The 22,356-nt window shown below is 30.4% G+C and overlaps 1 protein-coding gene across 1 annotated transcript in view; it reads right to left on the minus strand.

Annotated features, from left to right (window-relative positions):
* Positions 1-1,084: 1,084 nt before the first annotated feature.
* Positions 1,085-22,356, minus strand: part of LOC126889646 (zinc finger protein 664-like) — a 58,556-nt gene continuing 37,284 nt past the window's right edge. Inside the window, exon 2 of the mRNA XM_050658149.1 lies at positions 1,085-2,817. Within this exon, the coding sequence (XP_050514106.1) occupies positions 1,844-2,817 (974 nt within the window). The 3' untranslated portion in view covers positions 1,085-1,843. The remainder of the gene's footprint in view (positions 2,818-22,356) is intronic.

Below are 22,356 nucleotides of genomic sequence, written 5' to 3' on the forward strand. Positions count from 1 at the left end.
ATTTTGCAAGAACATGTGAATTAAAAGGGGGGGGGGCTAACTTCGTCCCTAATTGTCCTAGGACAATTATTTTCTTTCTAAATGTATATAAAAATTCAGTCTTTCTAAATATGAAAAAATCATTTTTCTACGGGTAACGGTTATTCTAATTGTTTATAAGTAAGCAAAAAATCGACATGTTTTTGCAAAATAATTTTACACTGTTTAAAATTACTTTTTGTCATTTTTTTTAATTAAGTTAATAGTATAAATGTTCATCTTTCACAAACTGTCCGAAGTATTACTGTAACCTCATAATTTTCTGACTTATAGTGTTTGCAAAAAAAAAAAATTTGAGATAAACAAATTAAATAAATTTTATACTATTTGACCAATTGTTTTGAAATTTAAAATATAATTTAAGCACAAGAAGTCTCAGCATTCCGTGTAATTAGAAGGTTCCAACTTAATTTTTACATAAGTTATGAACATTTATAAAATCTCAAAATTTATGACTTATTTTGCAATTTTCTAAGCAACAAATAAGGATAGACATATTCAGCGAACGCCATATTGAGGTTTTTTATATGATTTATGAGTTTCTATTCTCAAATTTGTTTAGAATGCTTCACTTTTTAGTAATAGGCGAAAAAAGGGAAAATTTACCGTTTTTTGATCTTTATTTGTTTATAACTATATATCATCAAAATTGGCTGCAGGAAACATATAGGTTATTATTATAGATGTCCATACTGCTCAAAAAATTTGGTTTCGGCCTCGAAGGGGATGTGTCACGAGAAAAATCATATTTCTCTGGACTAGCTATAACATGTTGTAAAAATCACTTAAATCGGACAACGCGGGTTTAGGAAGTTCGAGACATCAAAAATGAACCATTTTTAAGGTGGGCGGTTAATTTGGGTCCAGAGTGTAGTCTCGTTTGAAAGCTGTATAATTATTTAAACAAGCTTTGTTTATGGTATATCTGTCAAGACCCTGGTATATTTATGATAAACGAAGCAAAATTCAAATTACTGTAACGAGGGTCGTTGCGTTTCGTTGCTCCAGGTAACTATCAGTCGAAGAAAAGAGTTCACTTTTTTAAAACATTTTTATTCGGAATCAAAATAAACAGAAGATACGATAATTAGCCTTAATTACTCATTAAGTTCGTTAATAAAATATATTTATAATTTCTACGCATTGAGCTTATTGTTCGGGCCGATGTGACGATATTTTTGTACATGAATGAATAATTCTGACGATCGCGCGAAATAGAAATTGCTTTTATTAATACGACATGAATGTATAAGCAAAGGGGAGAAAGGAGATCCGCTCACCTAGCCGGATTGGAAAGACATATAAGGATATATGATCACCGCTCATACAAGGATAGGTAAAAGGATAGGTAAGAAGAAAACTGTCGGATTCGCTCAGCTCGCCAAAACGACAGCGGAAAATAATCGGGAAATACTACCTACATAAACTCACCTCTTGTACCTCGCTGTTGTCTATTATTCTTCGATCAACGCTCCAAGAATAATAATCAACTAGGCTTTTCGGTCCGATTTTTATATCGTTCGAAACAGTACAAAAACGTGTTTTATTTAATTCATTGGCGTACTCTATACGATAAAATTATATTATCGTCACAAACTCTCAACTGGTTTTAGGAAATAACAATAAAATAACAACTTCAGGTTGTAAGCTTTAGCTTCAGTGATAACGGAGATCTTGTGGATCGGATGGGCCCAGGAAAACTGCATTAAAAAATTAAAACAAATGTCACATGTGTTTTTCTCAAGCATGCGTGCTCAAATGTGATTTTAAATGAATTGTTTGAATAAATTGCTTAAAACAAATATCACACTAGTGAGGTTTTTCTCGTGTGCACTCTCAAATGTTTTTTCAATTTACTTGCTTCACTAAACTGCTTCAAACAAATGTCACACTTGTGAGGTTTTTCTCCAGTGTGCACTCTCGAATGTCTTTTTAAAGAAGTTATTGTACTAAACTGCTTCAAACAAATTTCACACTTGTGAGGTTTCTCCCCAGTGTGCCTTCTCAAATGTACTTTTAAACTCCATGATTCAGTAAATGCCTTAAAGCAAATTCCACACTTGTGAGGCGTTTCTCCAGTGTGCACTCTCAAATGCTTTTTCAAACTTCTTAATTCAGTAAATGTTTTAAAACAAATTTCACACTTATAAGGCGTTTCTCCAGTATGCAATCTCAAGGAAGTTATAGTAGAAAACTGCTTAGAACAAATTTCACACTTATGAGGTTTTTCCCCAGCATGCAATCTCAAATGTCTTTTTAAGGAACTTATTGTAGTAAATTGCTTAAAACATATTTCACACTCGCAGCACTTTTCTCCAGTGTGCACTGTCAAATGCTTTTTCAAACTTCCTGATTCAGTAAATTCCTTAAAACAAGTTTCACACTTGTAAGGTTTTTCCCCAGTATGCCTTCTCATGTGTCGTGCCAAACTACCTACTATAGAAAACTGCTTGAAACAAATTTTACACTTCATTTTTTCTCCACCGTGTATTCTTAAATGTTTTTTTAAATAATCAGCTGTTCTAAACCGATTGAAACAAATTTCACACTTGTGAAGTTTTTCTCCAGTGTGTATTTTCAAATGTCTTTTCAAATGACCAGCGTTAGAATACGGCTTAAAACAAATTCCACACTTATAAGGTCTTTGTCCAGTCACAACTTCCACAGTTTTGTTTAATATTTCTCCTTCAGCGTATTGATCTGTATAATTTTCTTTCTGAGATGAATATGCAGGCAAATTTTCCATAGTTTCCAGTTTGCTCTCCTCCTTGGGACAACCTAAAATTTTTAAAAGTTCATGTTTGTTTAAACTTATATTTTCAACAAATTTGCTTCAATAATTTAATTAATTATTTGTTATTAGCCTAATAAAATAAAAAAAGTCAAAATGTAAATTCGTACAGGTTAAAACAAATTTTATATCAAAGTTTAGGTGGGTACAAAAGATATTTTCAAGAAAGTATCCAAATCATACAAGGGGATCATTGTTTAAATAATTAAAAAGGTGTCATTTTTGCAAAAAAATACCTTTTTAACTGCTGAGGTAATTCACTTATTAATGAAGGTCTATGGAATTTTTTCTGCAAAGTTGAAGGGTAAATCTTTCACATAAGACTAACTAAATTAAATTTGACCCCCTATTTATTTAAATAATTGTATGTATATAAAACTTTAAAAACAAATTTGCAAAAAATTATTTTTAGCGTTTTAAATAAGCACTATAAAATATCTTATTTTACAGACTAAGTTGCGCTATGTTACCAGTATTAAGCAAAAAAAATTTGTTGAAGCATATTTTTTGAGATATTGAATTTGTTTAGTAAATGTTACTATATTTTCAATTGTAAAACGCGGTTGTTGCCAAAGAAATATGCACCTGATTAAGATCTCATTATTTTTATGTATATTTTCGATAAATGTATTGATAAATTCAAATTTTCATTAAACTCCGCCCTAAAATGGCATTTGAAAATTATTCAAATTTGTTTATAATTTGTTTTTTTAATAACGTCGCGGGGATTAAGTATTTTGAAATGCCGTTTCGATAATTGGGTTCATGGGAATTTTTTACTAATTAACAAAATTTTTTTGTCGTTTTTTCTTCTTCTTTTTTTCTTGGAGTTATATTACTACGAGCCCTTTTAGGGTTAAATTTGATTAAGAATGTCGAATCTCTGAGTTGTAGATTCTAGACCTAAAAATATTAAGATTTAACTAAAATCTCTTAAATAAAATGTGGCTACTTACTGAGTTACAGGGTGTTTTATCTAAAAATTTAAAAATTATTGTTACCAAGTATTTTAAAATTATTTGACGTATCCTTATCATACTTGGCTGAAAGTGTGGCTATTATACACCCTACTAAATTGTGATTAATAAACGTTTCTAGCTACTACCAGAGGCGTACGACAGGGAATAGTGAATGATGAATGATTAACCCTTCTCAAATTCTACGCCACTGAGTGAATTACTATTTTAGAGAAATTTTTTGATTCTCCAATACTTTGTATGTAAATAACTTTATTGGTATCCATAAAGTCATCAGTTTGAGATATATTGGAAGTTTAAAATGAATGAATGAATGAATCAAAATAACTACGCCGTTTCATTTTTAACGTCCAATATCTCGAAAACTAATGACTTAATCGTTACCAGTAAAGAGTATATTATTTACATATAAAGTATTGGAGAATCCAAAAATTTCGCTAAAATAGTAATTCCCTCAGTGGCGTAGAATTTGAGAATTGTCAACCATTAACTATCCCCTGTCGTACGCCTCTGGTAGTAGCTAGAAACTTTTGTTTATCACAGTTCAGTAGACTGTACAGTACCCACACTTTCTGCCAAGTATGATAAGGATACGTCAAATAGTTTAAAAGTACTTGGTAAAAATAATTTTTAAATTTTTAATTAAAACACCCTGTGACTCAGTAAGTAGCCACATTTTATTTAAGTTAATTTAGACCAATCTTAATATTTTTAGGTCTAGAATCTACAACTTAGAGATTCGACATTCTTAATGAAACTTAAACCCTGAAAGGGCCCGTAGTAATATAACTCCAAGAAAAAAAAGAAGAGGAAAAAAAGACAAAAAATTGTTAATTAGTGAAAGATTCCCAGGAACCCAATTATGGAAACGGCATTTCAAAATATTTAATCCCCGCGACGTTATTATTAAAAAAAAACAAATTATAAACAAATTTGAATAATTTTCAAATGCCATTTTAGGGGGAAGTTTAATTGAAATTTCAATTTATCAATACATTTATCGAAAATATACATAAAAATAAAAATAATAAAATTTAATACAGGTGAATATTTCTTTGAAAACAACTGCGTTTTTGCAATTAAAAAGAGAGTAACATTTAATAAACAAATTCAATATCTCAAAAAATATTAAATATTTTTGGACAATTTTTTTTTGATTAATACTGATAATATAGCGCAACTTCTCCTGTAAAATAAAATATTTTATAGTGCTTATTTAAAACGCTAAAAATAATTTTTTGCAAATTTGTTTTTAAAGTTTTATGTATAATTATTTAAATAAATAGGGGGTCAAATTTAATTTGGTAAGTCTTATGTGAAAGATTTACCCTTCAACTTTGCACAAAACAGTCCTATAGACCTTCATTAATAATTGAATGGCCTCAGCAGTTAAAAAAATATTTTTTTTGCAAAAATTACCCCTTTTTAATTATTTAAACAATGATCCTCTTGTATGATTTGGATACTTTCTTGAAAATATCTTCTGTACCCACCTAAACTTTGATATAAAATTTGTTTCAACCTGTACGAATTTACATTTTGATTTACATGTAGTGTAATTTTATTTTACTAGACCGTATGTCACGTATCTGCTGTTTTTATTAACTGAATCGCTTATTTGAGAAAGCCCACGTATCCATAAATATGACATTTCGACTTTTTTAGCTTAACAATATATCCTCATATAGATACATAGTTTAAAGAGAAATCACATATGTCCGACCCGTATAACAGATTCAGCGCTAGTTTAAAATATGACATGTATTATATTGTGACAAATTACTGACCGCAAGTAACAGGTTCCCTCTCGACAGCCAGACAAGCACGGAAACATCGGGAAGAATGACGCAGCGAACAAGCGAGGAAAGGTTTTCTCGAGAATGTTCGGCGGTCAAGGTTACGGATTACTAGGGAAGGCGGTTCCGTTTTTCTGGAACGTTCAAGAACGTGTCTGCTATTTTTGTATTTAATATATAAGGACGCTAATTTTTAGCACTAGGGAGTCTATAAGATAAATTCCGTCTGTACAGTTGTATAAATAAAGCCGTATATAAATACAAACCGCTTGTTTTATTGAAAATAAAAAACCAACTAATTGAACACGTTGACTCGTATTATATATATATATATATATATATATTTTTTTTTTAATTTGGGTTTCTTGGGCTTAGGTTCACAAAGAAAAAGAGATGGCTATGATGTTATGTCATATCATTTAATCGACGTTTCGACAGGAATATCCTTGCCTTTTTCAAGATCATTACGTGACTAAAAAACATTTCGTCAAAGATACAATACCAAAATTTAAGAAAACATTTTGACTTACCCTGCATGTAAAGTTGGCAGTGAACAATAACAATAATCACTGCCAACTTTACATGCAGGGTAAGTCAAAATGTTTTCTTAAATTTTGGTATTGTATCTTTGACGAAATGTTTTTTAGTCACGTAATGATCTTGAAAAAGGCAAGGATATTCCTGTCGAAACGTCGATTAAATGATATGACATAACATCATAGCCATCTCTTTTTCTTTGTGAACCTAAGCCCAAGAAACCCAAATTAAAAAATATATTAAGGTTCAAGAATCATATTCAAACTATATATATATATATATATATATATATATATATATATAAAAAACACTTTTGAGTTTCGGTGGGTTGGAGTCAATAAAAAGGGGCTGTTAGAATACTATTTTTTATTACTCGAGCTTTCGAATGTGTTTATATTCATTTTCAAGAGCTAAAAAGTAACTGATAAAGTGGAAACAAAGATCATGTAAAAATATAACTCACCAGATAAATCTAGATTGGTTATTAAAACTTGCTAACATTAATACATATAAATAAGAGGAAAACTATTCATATCCATAAAATGAATTCTTCCCAGACTGCATAATATAAATTAATGGCCAAAAGATTTAAATTTTTGAAATGAATTTTGAATTTGAACGATCGGTAAATTGGAAAAAAATTTTAATACAAAAAGTCAATGTCAGTGAAAAAATCAGCCTACATCGACAAGTAGCTAAAAGTAATTTATTTAAATATATTATAACGTGATGATTTGTTAAAAAAAAAGAAAGAAGAAATAAATACGTAGAGAAAAAAATATTTTAGTAGTTTACAGAAGTACAAAAGAAATGTAATAAGGATGTGAAAAAAGTGAAATATTTATGGTGCTCTGAATATTATTTAAAATTATAAGGAAATGATGTAATTATAAATTTTGCTTAAATTTTGAATTTCTGATCTTTTATTTAAACTATAATCACTTCTACTAATAGATACCATTTCCAAAAAAGTCCTTTTGAATTTATTACCTTCATTGCACAAAATTTTTATGTTGTCAAAATCCATGATATGATCTTTGTCAATCACATGCTCTGCCAAAGCACAAGACGGTTTTTTGATTCGGCAATCACTTTTGTGGGAAATTACGCGACTAGATAAATTCCTGCCAGTCTCACCAATATATACAGCCTCACACTGAGTGCAACTAATGCCGTATACTACATTAGTTTTCTCTAATTTTTCTATAGGATACTTTGTCTTAGAATACAGAGATGTAATGGTTTTGATGTTTTTTGTTGTTATTTTTATATTTTCAATAACTTTTAAAATTTTTATTAACTTAGGTTTTAAAATTTAATTTAAACTTTAAAATTTTAAAGGTTATTGACAATATAAAAATAACAACAAAAAACATCAAAACCATTACATCTCTGTATTCTAAGACAAAGTATCCTATAGAAAAATTAGAGAAAACTAATGTAGTATACGGCATTAGTTGCACTCAGTGTGAGGCTGTATATATTGGTGAGACTGGCAGGAATTTATCTAGTCGCGTAATTTCCCACAAAAGTGATTGCCGAATCAAAAAACCGTCTTGTGCTTTGGCAGAGCATGTGATTGACAAAGATCATATCATGGATTTTGACAACATAAAAATTTTGTGCAATGAAGGTAATAAATTCAAAAGGACTTTTTTGGAAATGGTATCTATTAGTAGAAGTGATTATAGTTTAAATAAAAGATCAGAAATTCAAAATTTAAGCAAAATTTATAATTACATCATTTCCTTATAATTTTAAATAATATTCAGAGCACCATAAATATTTCACTTTTTTCACATCCTTATTACATTTCATTTGTAATTCTGTAAACTTCTTAAATTATTTTTTTCTCTACGTATTTATTTCTTCTTTCTTTTTTTTTTAACAAATCATCACGTTATAATATATTTAAATAAATTACTTTTAGCTACTTGTCGATGTAGGCTGATTTTTTCACTGACATTGACTTTTTGTATTAAATTTTTTTTCCAATTTACCGATCGTTCAAATTCAAAATTCATTTCAAAAATTTAAATCTTTTGGCCATTAGTTTATATTATGCAGTCTGGGAAGAATTCATTTTATGGATATGAATAGTTTTCCTCTTATTTATATGTATTAATGTTAGCAAGTTTTAATAACCAATCTAGATTTATCTGGTGAGTTATATTTTTACATGATCTTTGTTTCCACTTTATCAGTTACTTTTTAGCTCTTGAAAATGAATATAAACACATTCGAAAGCTCGAGTAATAAAAAATAGTATTCTAACAGCCCCTTTTTATTGACTCCAACCCACCGAAACTCAAAAGTGTTTTTTATAAACAAGTCAACAAAGTACTTCTTTTTTCTTTATATATATATATATATATATATATATATATATATATATATATATATATATATATATATATATATATATATATATACATCCCGCTATCATTATGTCATCTTTTCATGTTGAAGTCATTCGGCATCACCAAGAAATACTATCATTTTCGAATTTTAATTCGTGTATGTTTGTTGAGCGCATTTTTTAACGCCCTGTATCGTTCTCAGTTTTCTAAAATTTTAATTTTAAAAATTTAAATTATATACAAACATTTTTACACTTCATAACCATTTTGACTTCCACCACATAAAAATGTGTATTTCCCATCATTTTGCCGCTTTTCGACGTTGCCACGAGTTAAAAATACCGATCTTTTGAGGACAGGTAGAAAAGGTCTATTGTAAACTTAGAGGATGGAATATTTTGATAAAATATTCCATCCTCTCAGATTATAAACTACATAAAAGGTAGGTTCTTTACCTGTTCAGCTGGATTACCAAGCAAGGGTCTAAATATTTTACGAGTTGAATTGTGTTTATTTGATTTCATCTGTTAAATTAAAATTTCTCATACCGACTTAAAATATTTGTTTGAAAAATTCATTTTATATTTTCGTTTAATTTACTTAGGGTTTTTGGTCAGAATTTTGAAGAAACGCTTGGTTTGACATAAAATTTGGGACACGTACCTATAGCTAATATGTTAAAGAAAAAAAGTGATATTGTGCCGATATGTGCTTTTGATCTGGAGGTGAGTTTCGTCGGTTATAGGGTATGAAAACAAATACGTTCAAATAAGTCCGGAATTGGATAAACTGACTAATTCTAAGCAACTTCTATTTTATAGCGTTTTTCACTAAGTCAATACTTTTAGAGATATTTGCGAGTGAATATGTTCATTTTTCAACAAAAAAAAAAAAACGTTTTTATACGGTTTTTCGCAAATAACTCAAAAAGTAGGTACTTTATTGAAAAAAAATTAGCAAATAGTAAATATAGCTTATAAAAAAGTGAAAAAATGGTATATGTGTCAGGTCTGTAGACCCAGTAGAAGCAGAGTTATTGCTAAGCTTTGTTTTAAAACCAAGAGGAGTAGGTAAACTAAATGGCAGATTCACACCCAAGAAAGTCACTAGAAATATCATCAGATAAATCTTCTTTTTTGGTTGATCATATCGGCCTTTGACGGTAATCTTGACTAAAAATCTAAAAATAAAAGGAAGAACGCAGAAAATACAAAAATTGCTGATAAAATAAATAAACTAACCTATGAAATGCCAATAGTGTCAAAATTTTATATGAGTAAAATTGCCTGAGGTTGTACCAATTACAAACAAGGTGTACGGCGCGGGAAATTTGAATGACTCCTCTTGTTTAAAAACAGACTATAGTGAAAAATAAGCTCTTATATCTCAAATTCCAAATCGAATATTTTAACGTGAAATAAAAAAAAATGAAACACTTTTCTGGGAAAACTTATTACAACTTTCTTAAAGTGTTTAAGAAAACGTTTATTTTTATTTTTTTTTTAAGTTTCCAGCAGCAAGAGTAAGCAGGTTACGCTCAAAATACAGTTGTTCCTTTTTTTTTGGTTAAAAATATTCTAAAAACTCCCTCTAATTAACAGCCCAAATGGAATTAATCGTTACCACTTCACAAGTAACTTTATGTATTGTTTGTGTTTGTAAGTTTCATCAGTTCAAAGTGCTTATTTGTGGAAAAATTTGGTTTTAAAGTAAATTTTTTTAAATCTTTAATTTTGAAAAAAAGACTTTTGTCAAAATAACTTAAAAATTATTAGTGATACCAAATATCTTAAAGAGTAAAAAATGTAGGTGTTGCTTTTTTAAATATTTGGAATTTTTTGATTTTCTGGAACACAAAAATTGGTTAAGATATGGCTGTTCAAAATTTGCATATACATACTCGTGACTAGTGATTCGTTCGAGGCCTTTCAACAAAACCCCTTTCAAAAATAAGCATTTTGAACCAATGCAACTTACAGATCATATACAGGGTTTCCCCGAAAATAGTGCGTTCCTTAAAGGTATAGATAGAAAGCACAATGTAGAGCAAAAAAGTCTTATAACATTTTATTCTAAATTCAGCCGTTTGACCAAAAAACGAAAATACATTTTGATATGCAAATTGATACTCAATTAGTAAATAAACAAGGGGTCCCATTAGATTAAATTTCAGTCACAGGTTCTTCTACGCCATGTTGCCAGGTCATATAAATTTATGAAAATAAAAATTTACTCTTATGGAGAACAACGTAATTTTTGTTGAAACGGTTAACTTTAGGAAAAAATGTTACAACACCATTTTGTTCTAAATTGTGTATTATATATCCACACCTTAAAGGAACGCACTATTTTCGGAGACACCCTGTATAAACAATACATTTATCTAAAGTAACGTGTGAAGCGGTAACAATTAATTTTCATGACTTTCTTTTGCCAAAAAAAAGGGAACGATTTTATTTTCAGCGTAACTTGCTTACTTTTCACGCTAGAAACTGTTTTAAAAACACCAAAAAATTTTTTTTTTAAACACTTTAAAAGAGTTATGATGAGTGTTTCCCGAAAAGTGCTTTATTTTTTTGGTTATTTTACGTTGAAATATTCGATTTGGTATTTGACGAATAAGAACCTATTTTTCATTAGCTGCAACCCTGCTTCTACTGGGTCTACAGACCTTATACTGACACCTCTTTTTCATAAGGTATATTATTGCTAGGAATATTTTCTTCGATAAAATATGTACATTCTTACTTTTTGAGTTATTTGCGAAAATCCGTCCAAAACGTGTTTTTCTATGAAAAATAAACATATTCACTCGCACATACCTCGAAAAGTATTGACCTAAAACTTTTATAGAACAAAATTTGCTTAGAATTAGAATTAGTCAGTTTATCCACTTCCGGACTTATTTTGCACGTATGTTTTTTCACCTCCAAGAAGGGGTGAAAGTCACATCCAGGACAAGAGAACATATCGGCATAATCTCACTTTTTTCTTTGGCATTTTAGCTACGTGTGTGCCAAATTTTATGTCAATCCAAGCGGTTCTTTAAAATCTGGAGGTTTTGCGATATTTTATCGTGAGTGAATGGAATAATAATTATTACAACGGCAATTATTGCCGTTGTCACTTTTAGATAAGAAGTCATTATCACAATGATATAGTCAGGTTAACTGAATTGTATAATTATTGTTTTTATCATTAAATGTGAAAACCTAGAATTATCCATGTCTGTCCGTCAATAAACACAACTCGTCTATTAGTAGGACAGAAAGAATGACAAATAAGGTGTCAAATGAAAGCCTATAACCAAAATATGATATTACATGTGAGAAGTTTGACCTCGGACTGCCTGTTCCAGAGTTGCAACCGAAAGTACTGTTTTAAATTCGTCGAAATAGTACAAACTATTGGTCAACACGACTAAGAAAGGCCAGAACAAATACATACTTCCGGTTTCATGCCTGTCTGTTCGTCCATATCTGTAGGTGAACAAAATTCATCCGTCATATCAGCTGACAAAAAGTTACACGAAGGGTTCAAATATCGACTGCCGGTTCAACTTCCGGTCACTTTTTGTGAAAAATTAGAACTTACGATGTCCAATTGCTTGTTACAATTTTTTTTATAAGTGTTCTACTCTATCTATTCTGACTTTTCATTAACTTACTTAGATCACATATAATTTAATACAGTTTTGATGTCAGGGTCTTCAAAATTTATGTGGTGAGTTCCGGTATGTGATGAATGAAAAACGACTCCATAAGCAGAAGAAAAAAGTGTTCTCAAGACCTAAGTCAATACATCGACTCACAAGAGCGTTGTGACAGCAAAAATTCGAGTTGGGGTTCTAATTACTTTCTCATGCGGCTTACTCTCCTGACTTGGCCCCCTCCGATTATTAAGTGTTCCCAAATCTGAAGAAATGATGGGCGAGTCACAAAGTTTCACAAAAAAGCGAATATTTCGCGAAATGAACGTCAGATCGAAAAACTAAAAAATGCGTGTTCAATATTTTTCAAAAGTCTATCGAATGATACCAAAAACGAACCCCCACGGAAAGGGGTGAGGAGTAAATTAAAAATTTTAAATACGAACCCTGCGATATTTCGCGAAATGAACATCAGAGTGCCAGTGTGTGCTTTTTTTCTGGGGATGAGTACCACCCCCTTCTCGAGTGTGAAAAAATATAGGTCCAAATAAGTCCGTAAGTGGATAAACTAATTAAATTCCTTGTAACTTTTGTTTTTAGATGGTTTTTCGCAAATAAATCAAAAAGTAAGTATTTGATGGAAAAACTATTCCTAGCAAATATAAAGCTTATAAATAAAGACTGGATTATATGCAAAATGCATATGCATATATATGCTGCATATTTCTCATGTTTTTCATAAATGCATATGCCTTGCATATTTGGAGATTTAAGAGCATATAAATGCATATTTTGATGGGAATTTACTCTACCCCATTTAAAAATAAGGTATATATTAGTAACATCAACATCCATTAAAATAAAATGTGAAAGTAAATATTTTGCTGTTAAGCTCCTTTGTTGTTGTACCCATAAACATAATGGGCGTTATTTATAGCTGCAGGTATCATTATCCGGATATTTAAGATTTATAGACTTCTCAGAATTTACAAATTACCTAAGTAAATACCGATTATATTTTGAATAACATTACAAATATTACCTGTACTTTCTGCTGGTGTCGGCCAACTATGAATTATTCTGGGAAAACCAACCAAAACGAAATTTTAAGGCAGCGTTGCCAATTTAGCTTATTTTATGCTAGATTTGGCATATTTTTGTGTTGTTTAGCTTATTTATTTCTTGTTTAGCATATAGCATATTTTCTAGCATATTAAATAATATAAAAATTATTTAGTAAAAATCGAAAATCTTCTAATTCAGAACAAATTTTTATGTTGGCCTTACAATTACTAAAACAACTTAGGAACTCTCTCACAGGAACTTGAAACTGATATCAGTGAGTCAAATCTGATTCCTAACAAAAAATGTTTAACCATTCACACATACACACCTACATCAGCAAATCCCTTCGCCTTCAATAATGTTTATATTAGTACTTATGTCTGTGGACCATGAGATTACTATTAACTACAGGATCATGTTTCAGCATTTTTTAAAACAAATAATTTATCTGTACTGGGTTATGCTTGCTATAGGGATTTTTTATTAGTTGATAATGGAATACCTACTGTTGAACTGATCATTCCATCATTCTTGTGAGGTTTGGCAAATACTATATTGGTCGAGTTGGCAACACTGTTTTAAGGGTAGGATAGATTATTTTATTTTATGAATGGTTAGTCTTAAATCAATCGCCGATTATTCAACTTTTGTGATTGCAAGTTATTGACTATACTGTGTAAAAAAATCATTTTATTATTATTGTGAAAATGCCTAAAGTAGCAAGGGAAAAATCAAGTCTTCTCAGAAGTTGGATTGGAAGTAGTGTTGCCCAAATGCAAGACCAAGACGAGACTTGGACAGTCTTGGTCTTGGTCTTGCACCAGTACACCTGGTCTTGGTCTTGGTCTTGGTATTGCACTCCCAGTCTTGGTCTTGGTCTTGGTCTTGCAGCAAGAGTCTTGCAATTCTCGCAGTTACCCACTAGCATATTGCTATTTATTAATAAACAACTCACATTAGGTGGGTTTGAACCCACTATCTAAACTATCCTTGCCTATACTCTAACTAACTGGGCTATCTACCGTGTCCCACGGGAGTCAGTCTCTTTCTTAATAAACGTTTGCATTTAATAACCTGACATGTGCTAAAACATGATGAAAACACAAAAAATCAAACAAATGACATAAACTTATCTAGACTGTATTTTAAAGAACATTATCTGTCTAGAAAGGGATTGATGGACTCTCACATTAGGTATATGAAATGAAATGGAATAAAAGAGTTCTACAATTTGCCATTTATTCAAATAAAAAATAAAAATAAAATACAAATTAAATTACAGCACAGTACGCAATAGCTTTGACACTATTATTAGTTGAAAATTTTTGTTTGCTATTAGTTGAAAATTTTAAGATTGACTTTTTTTTAACAAGAATTAATACAAAGTAATACACGCAGTTTAATTATATAACATTTATACAGAGTGAGATTTATGTATGGAACCCCTCAAATATCTCGGAAACGACTTGAATGATTTTTATAGAATTTGGTGAATAAAGGTCTTCTAATGCGGCCGATATTATAGTGGTAATTACAGATTGTTACCAGATCTAGCGTTTTTTTGAAAATATAATGAACTTTAGTATTTCGAATAGAACACCCTGTATATTTTTGCATTTTGAACCATAATAACTACTAATTAATTTTCATGTAATATTTCCTATATACCGAAATGCCGTAATTTATATATTAGTTATTTCTATATTTATTTAAAAAAAAATTAAACAAATTATAAAAATCAATTGTTTCAGCCCTGGCAGACTTATTTTAGGTTCTTTGAATTATATGGAACAAAAAAAGGTCTTTTGTAGTTTTTGTCTAAAGTTATTCGTTTCCGAGTTATAAACAATTTAAAACTGAAAAAAATCGAAAAATGACGATGTTCAAGGCTCAAAATCACAAGTAATAGCTATTTGTATAACAAGGGAGGAAAGTGCTACTTTTGCTCCCGAGAATGAAGTTTACTGCCCGACGCGTAGCGGAGGGCAGTAATCATTCAAGGGTGGAAAAGGTACTTTACTCCCATGTTATACATATGGTTTTCCCACCTTCCTCAAATAACAAGTCATTTTTTCATTTTTACTTAATTTATTTTATGTAACTAACCAACAAAATTTATTAGAACTAAATCGAACAAGTAGATACAATATAACTCTCAACTGTCAAATATAAGTCAAATTATTAATGTAAACATTGTTAAATCAAAATAACAATTTACTGTTTTTTACCATTCTGCAAAATACAGAGTGTTTTATATATTAATGTTAAAATGTATAGATACTTACGTAATAGAAAATAGATATTAAACAGGGCGTCAATAAGTTATATTTCAGGAATGACATATGACGTTACTTTTACTTTTCCTCCCTAGGGAGGAAAAGTACAACTTTGCTCCCTACAATCAGGTCCGGAAAAGTATACTTTCGGTAGAGGTAGGTGAAAAAAAATATTATTTTCGAAATCTCGAAGTGCCTAAACTGAAGTTTAAACTTTATTTATCAGTTGTCGATAAGTAATTTGTTTATTTCATTTTAAAAAACATTGTTTTTTAGTTTTTAATGTGAACAATTATGTTTATATTTTTGTACAATTTAGAATTTAACTTAGGTGTTAAACGTGGCAACAATGCGTTCCATATTATTGACAGCGCCAGTGCGGGGTGGCAACTCTGTCTCTCGCGAATTGACGTGCGACGTGCAGTACAAGAAAAAAGAAGATTCACTATTCACTCTCTGATTTAACCTTCACAAAAGAAAAATGAAGTCATGTGCATTGTAAAAACTAAATGTTTGATTTTATGTATTCAAGTAAATTTGATTTAATAAAGTATTATTTTAACGATTACTACAGTCCATTAAATCGAAGTAACCATAATGCAGCCCGATCACCCATCCTCTCATAAGTTCTTCATTAACAATAAAAAAAAACAATGGCAAAATCACACATCGGCCAATATCTCTTTTTATATAAAAATAAATATCTCTTTTTTTGAAATTTTAAGGTTTTTTATCATTTTACCGTGCGCCAATGGACTATACATGGTAGCCAGGCATTATCTTATCTAGTGCTTTTTCAGCAAAAAATTTTGTTGGGCCGATTGATCTAATATCTAATTGCACACCCTGCACAAAGTAGGATGTTTAGTCTTTACGATATGGATAAGGAAAAACAATTGAGTCCGTAACAGTGAATATGGTATTCGTATTATATTTTTATCACCTTATAGGCGACATACTTCTTTAAAAGTTTCAATGCGATATTGTTATACACACAACACAAGAAGATTATTTTATGAAAGGTTGCTATTCTCAAAATCTAGACAATTGCTCAATTGTAATTAATTTCGGAGCGAAGGCGTCCTCTGATATTAGAAAAGAATGAAATATTTTATTTTTACATTGTATAATAATTTATTATGACTTCTGAGTACGTATCCAATAAATAAGTGTTCATATTTTTAATTCGGTATGTATGTTCATCGTATTGTTCATAATGCGGATAAATCCATTTTTCCAAATTTTTGTTACATATTTTTTTGTATCTCATAGTCTCTAAGCATATACCCGAACTAATATACAGAGTGTAACAAAAATACAGGTCATAAATTAAATCACCTATTCTAGGACCAAAAATAGTTCTAATGAACCTAACTTACCTTAGTACAAATATGCATATAAAAAATTTACAGCCCTTTGAAGTTACAAAATGAAAATCGATTTTTTCCAATATATCGAAAACTATTAGAGATTTTTTATTGAAAATGGACATGTGGCATTTTTATGGCAGGAATATCTTAAAGAAAAATTATAGTGAAATTTGTGCACCCCATAAAAATGTTATGGGGGTTTTATTCCCTTAAACCCACCCAAACTTTTGTGTACGTTCCAATTAAATTATTATTGTGATACTATTAGTTAAATTCAATATTTTTAAAACTTTTTTGGTTCTTAGTATTTTTTCGACAAGGCAGTTTTTATCGAGTTGCGGCTTCTTTTCTAATATGTTTACGTACAGATTTTATGGGGGTTTTGTTCCTTTAAACCTCCCAAATGGTTGTGTACGTTCCAATTAAACTATTACTGCGATACCATTAGTTAAACACAGTGTTTTTAAAACGTTTTTGCTTCTGTGTATTTTTTCGATAAGGCACATTGTATCGAGATGTGACTTCTTTTTTAATATGGTTTAAAATATACCTAAATATGTAAATCGTAAATAAATTTTCCTATTATTATTAAGTCTCCATAATCGCACTTAACCATATCACAGATGAACATAACATATATGTGGCCATATACAAATGTGTGGTGGATTTGACAAGTAATATGCAAAATATTTCGACAAATACTGACTTTTCGAAAAAGTACCAAGAGGCAAAGAAGTTTTTAAAGCATTGTGTTTAACTAATGGTACTACAATAATATAATCAAATTGAAACGTACACAAAAGTTTGGGAAGGGTTTAAAGGAACCAAACCCCCATAAAATTTTTATCGGGTGTCTAAATTTCACTATAATTTTTTCTTAAGATACTACTGCTTTAAGAATGCCACATGTTCATTTTCAATAAAAAATCTCCAATAGTTTTCGATATATTGGAAAAAATCGATTTTCATTTTGTAACTTCAAAGGGCTGTAACTTTTTTTATGTGCACAGTTGTACTAAGGTAAGTTAGTTTCAATCGAACTATTTTTGATCCCAAAATATGTGATTAAATTTATGACCTGTATTTTTGTTACACCCTGTATTATTCCGTAAAACGACACTCAAACTGCAAGACGCAAGAGTCTCGCAGGCTTGGTCTTGTTCTTGCTCAAGTCTTGCACGGTCAGTCTTGGTCTTGGTCTTGCTAAAATAAGGCGGTCTTGGTCTTGGTCTTGGTCTTGCTAAAACGCAAGAACAAGACCAAGACTGCAAGACCAAGACCGATTTTGGGCAACACTAATTGGAAGTAACAATCATCTAAAAGTTATCGACAGTGAAAGTATGTTTTGCACCATTTGTGATAAAAAGGTAAGTTCTCCACTTCAATAGATTTTTAAACTTATCAAACTTCTTTGCACATCTATGTGTCTGTCTATTCTAAAATGACAAACCGTCCCATTTCTTCAAAAACTGTTTTTTAAAGTTCGCAACGGTTTGGCTTATACAGAGCGAGGTGTTGAGAGTGGCCCACCCTGTATACTACGGTACACTGACTGTACTTTATTGTTTGACGATTTCAATTTCACTTTGAGAAATAAAAAAAAATTGGGGGAGGTTTAAAAAGTTTGATCATTTTAATGTAGGTATCTATTTACGAAAACATCTAAAACATCATTATCATTATATTCCAGATTCCATGTCAAAAGAAATTCCAAGTAGTTCAACACATAAAAACTTCACTTCACCAAACTAAGCTATCAAAAAATGATAATAAACCTCGCCAGCAGATTCTACAGAACAGTTTGCAGATTCAGAATACGTCAGTTGGGCAAGAAACCTTTGCAAAGGATTTATGCCATTTTTTTTTGAACTGCAATATCCCTCTGCACAAGTTAGAACATAAATCGTGTCAAAACTTTTTAAAAACTTATTGCAAGATTAAAGATAAACCAGCTCAAATACCAAGTTCTTCAACTCTTCGGAAAAAATATGTCAGTGCATGTTACAAAGATGTGATGACGAGTATTAAAAATCAGTTAAAAGCCGATTATCTTTGGATTTCCGTCGACGAAACAACGGATACAAAGGGTCGACAAATTGCGAATCTAATTGTTGGAGTTCTTAACGACTCTGGCGATTTTAAAAACTCATACTTAATTAGTGTAAAATGTTTGGAAAAAACAAACTATGCTACAATAGCTAGATTTGTTAACGAATCCCTAACAAATTTTTTTTTACCTGATCAAGTACCATTTGAAAAAATATTATTAATGCTTAGTGATGCCGCCTCATATATGATGAAAGCTGCATCCAATCTTAAAATCTTTTTCCCTAATTTAATTCACTGTACATGTTTGGCGCACGGCCTAAACAGAGTTGCAGAGAAAGTTAGAATTGAATTTCCCAATGTAAACACCTTAATAAATAATGTAAAAAAAGTATTTCTGAAAGCACCACTACGTGTACAGGTATATAGGGAGATGCTTCCCGATATTCCTTTACCACCAGAACCAGTATTAACCAGATGGGGAACTTGGCTTAAAAGTGCTATATTTTTATCTGAACACTACGACGACATCAAAAGCGTTATTTCAAGTTTTGATCCGACTTGTACCGCTATTGATAACTGTCAAAATATTTTTAAAGAAAAGTCTATTAAAAATCAATTGTTGTATATAAAATCGAATTTCGATATCATTGAAAGTTCAATTACAAAATTAGAGGCTCAAAATTTATGTCTTCACAATAGTATGTCTATTGTTGATTCGGTTAAACAGAAAATAACAAATCTGAATGGGGAAATTGGAGTAAAAATTAAAGATAAACTTGATGACGTTTTAAACAAAAATGAGGGTTTCACTTTATTGCGTTCAATAAATAATATAATCAATTTTGGAAACTTCGATGAAAATATTAATATGGATCCGTCTCTAATAGCAAAGTTTAAATATGCCCCAATTACATCTTGTGACGTTGAGAGATCTTTTTCTGCCTATAAACAAATATTAACAGATAGAAGACATAATATTAGTTTAGAAAATATGAATCAATATATGATTATTTATTGTAACAATAAAAATATGTAAATTTGTTTTATTGTACTCTTTTTATAATATTAGTTTAGAAAATATGAATCAATATTGTAACAATAAAAATATGTACATTTATTTTATTGTACTCTTATTTATCTTGTGGTCAAAATAAAATATTTTGCCGTTTTATTTGTCACAAAACCTGAAGTTAAAAAAATATATTAAGAAATAATAATACAATTTGGTTTAAATTCAAACCTATTTATTTATTTTTATTATTTTTTATTTATTTATGTATTTAACGTAAACCATAAAATTATTCATATAAAAATAAGTGCATATATAAATGCATATTTGCATGTTAATTGTGCATATTCAGCTTGTTTTAAAATGCATATTGCATGCATATTTTAGACATTTTTTAGTGCATATTTTCCAGTCTCTACTTATAAAACAGTAAAAAAAATGATGTATGTATGAAGTCTGGACACACAATAAAAACAGAGTTGGAGCTAATCAAAAGTTGGTTCTTATTCGTCAAATTCCAAATCGACTAGTTCAACGTAAAATGTCCAAAAAATAACGCACTTTTCGGGGAAAACCCGCCACAAATTTTTTAAAGAGTTTAAAAAAAGTGTTATTTTTGTTATATAAAAAGTATCTATTCTATCACCATCAGCATCAAAAGTAGACCGGGCAGTATCGTCGCCCCCGCTAGCGAAATTATTCCGATTCGATTTTTTTGCACAAACTTACTCAAAAAGAGGTCCTTATAACATATCCAAAGGGTGCCGGGCGGTGCATTGGTCGAAAAATTGTTTAAAAAATTTTTTTGAAACAAATTCACAAAAACAATTTTTTCATTTCGAACAATTTTTTTTAGATAACTTGTGTCATTCTGGGCAAAAAAGGTGTCTTGCCATTTTTGTTTAAAATTGATTGTTGTCGAGTTATATGCGATTAAAAATTTGAAAAATGCGAAAATGGCCATTTTTAAGTCTTAATAACTCGATTAAAAGTTATTATTATGAAATTAAAAAGTGAGCAGATCAAGTTTCAAACCCTTGCTTCAAGGTCCTTAAGAGATTTTTGTCATTATTTTATTACAAAGCTGTTATTTTTAATTATTAATAATTAGCGCTATAGTCCCGGATTTATCGTCGCCCCTGTTAGTGAAATTATTCCGATTCGATTTTTTTGCACAAACTTACTCAAAAAGAGGTCCTTATAACATATTCACAAGGTGCCGTGGTCGAAAAATTGTTTAAACAATTTTTTAAACAAATCCACAAAAATAATTTTTTCACTTTGAACAATTTTTTTTTAGATAATTTTGGACATTCTGAACAAAAAAGGTCTCTTGTCAATTTTCTCTAAAATTGATTGTTGTCGAGTTATACGCGATTTAAAACCTGAAAAATGCGAAAATGGCCATATAACTCGACAAAAATCAATTTTAGAGAAAAATCTCAAGATACCTTTTTTGCTCAGAATAACCCAACTTATCTAAAAAATCGTTCGTAATGAAAAAATTATTTTTGTGAATTTGTTTAAAAAATTGTTTAAGGTGATACAGTAGCGATCAACAGGTAGCCAAAACGCGTTACAAGATTGCGGCTGTAATTTTGAATATTTTTTCAAGATATTTGGCACACGTATCCGTAATATAATAAAGAATGGCGGTACAGAGCCCAATTTGAAAAATATATTAGGTAATATTTGAAAATTATTCTGTAATTAAATACAATATTAAAAAAACGAGCCTGTACCGCCATTAAGAAGAACAAAAAAATACACTTTCTTCAAATAAACTTTTTTATCCGATGCCTAGATTTTGTGTCATTTTGGAACTACTAAAATGTTTTATTTCATTAGTCCAAAACAAAATTTAAATTTTTTAATTCGACAAAATATTTCCACGCACAGGCTGTGGTCTGTATTAATTCGAGAACCAAGAGAGACAGCTCATTAACCGCCTTTCATTTTTTCTTAGAAAATAAACGATCTCTACACAAAGTACTTATAGGATAATACGCCGCCGTTATGAAATGATTGTAGGATGTTAAAATGACGAAGGATGTTTTACCCGGAAATCCGAATTTTATATACTTTTGTTATATTTAATACCCTAATAGCACACGACGTCCTTTGGACGTCCAAATAAGGTCAATTTTTGGTCCTAACGTCCATGGACCATAAACGGACGTCCTTTGGACGTCCGACGCTGGACGTACTTCGGGTGTACTAAATATGTACGTCCTTTGGACGTCCGGCGTTGGACGTCCGGCGTTGGACGTCCTTCAGGTGGACTAAATATGTACGTCCTTTGGACGTCCGGCGTTGGACGTCCTTCGGGTGGACTAAATATGTACGTCCTTCGGACGTCCGGTGTTGGACGTCCTTCGGGTGGAATAAATATGAACGTCCTTTGGACGTCCGTACTCGGACGAAATACGGACCTTTTC

The sequence above is a fragment of the Diabrotica virgifera genome, chromosome 8, assembly GCF_917563875.1.
Source record: "Diabrotica virgifera virgifera chromosome 8, PGI_DIABVI_V3a".
NCBI classification, from domain to species: Eukaryota; Metazoa; Arthropoda; class Insecta; order Coleoptera; family Chrysomelidae; genus Diabrotica; species Diabrotica virgifera.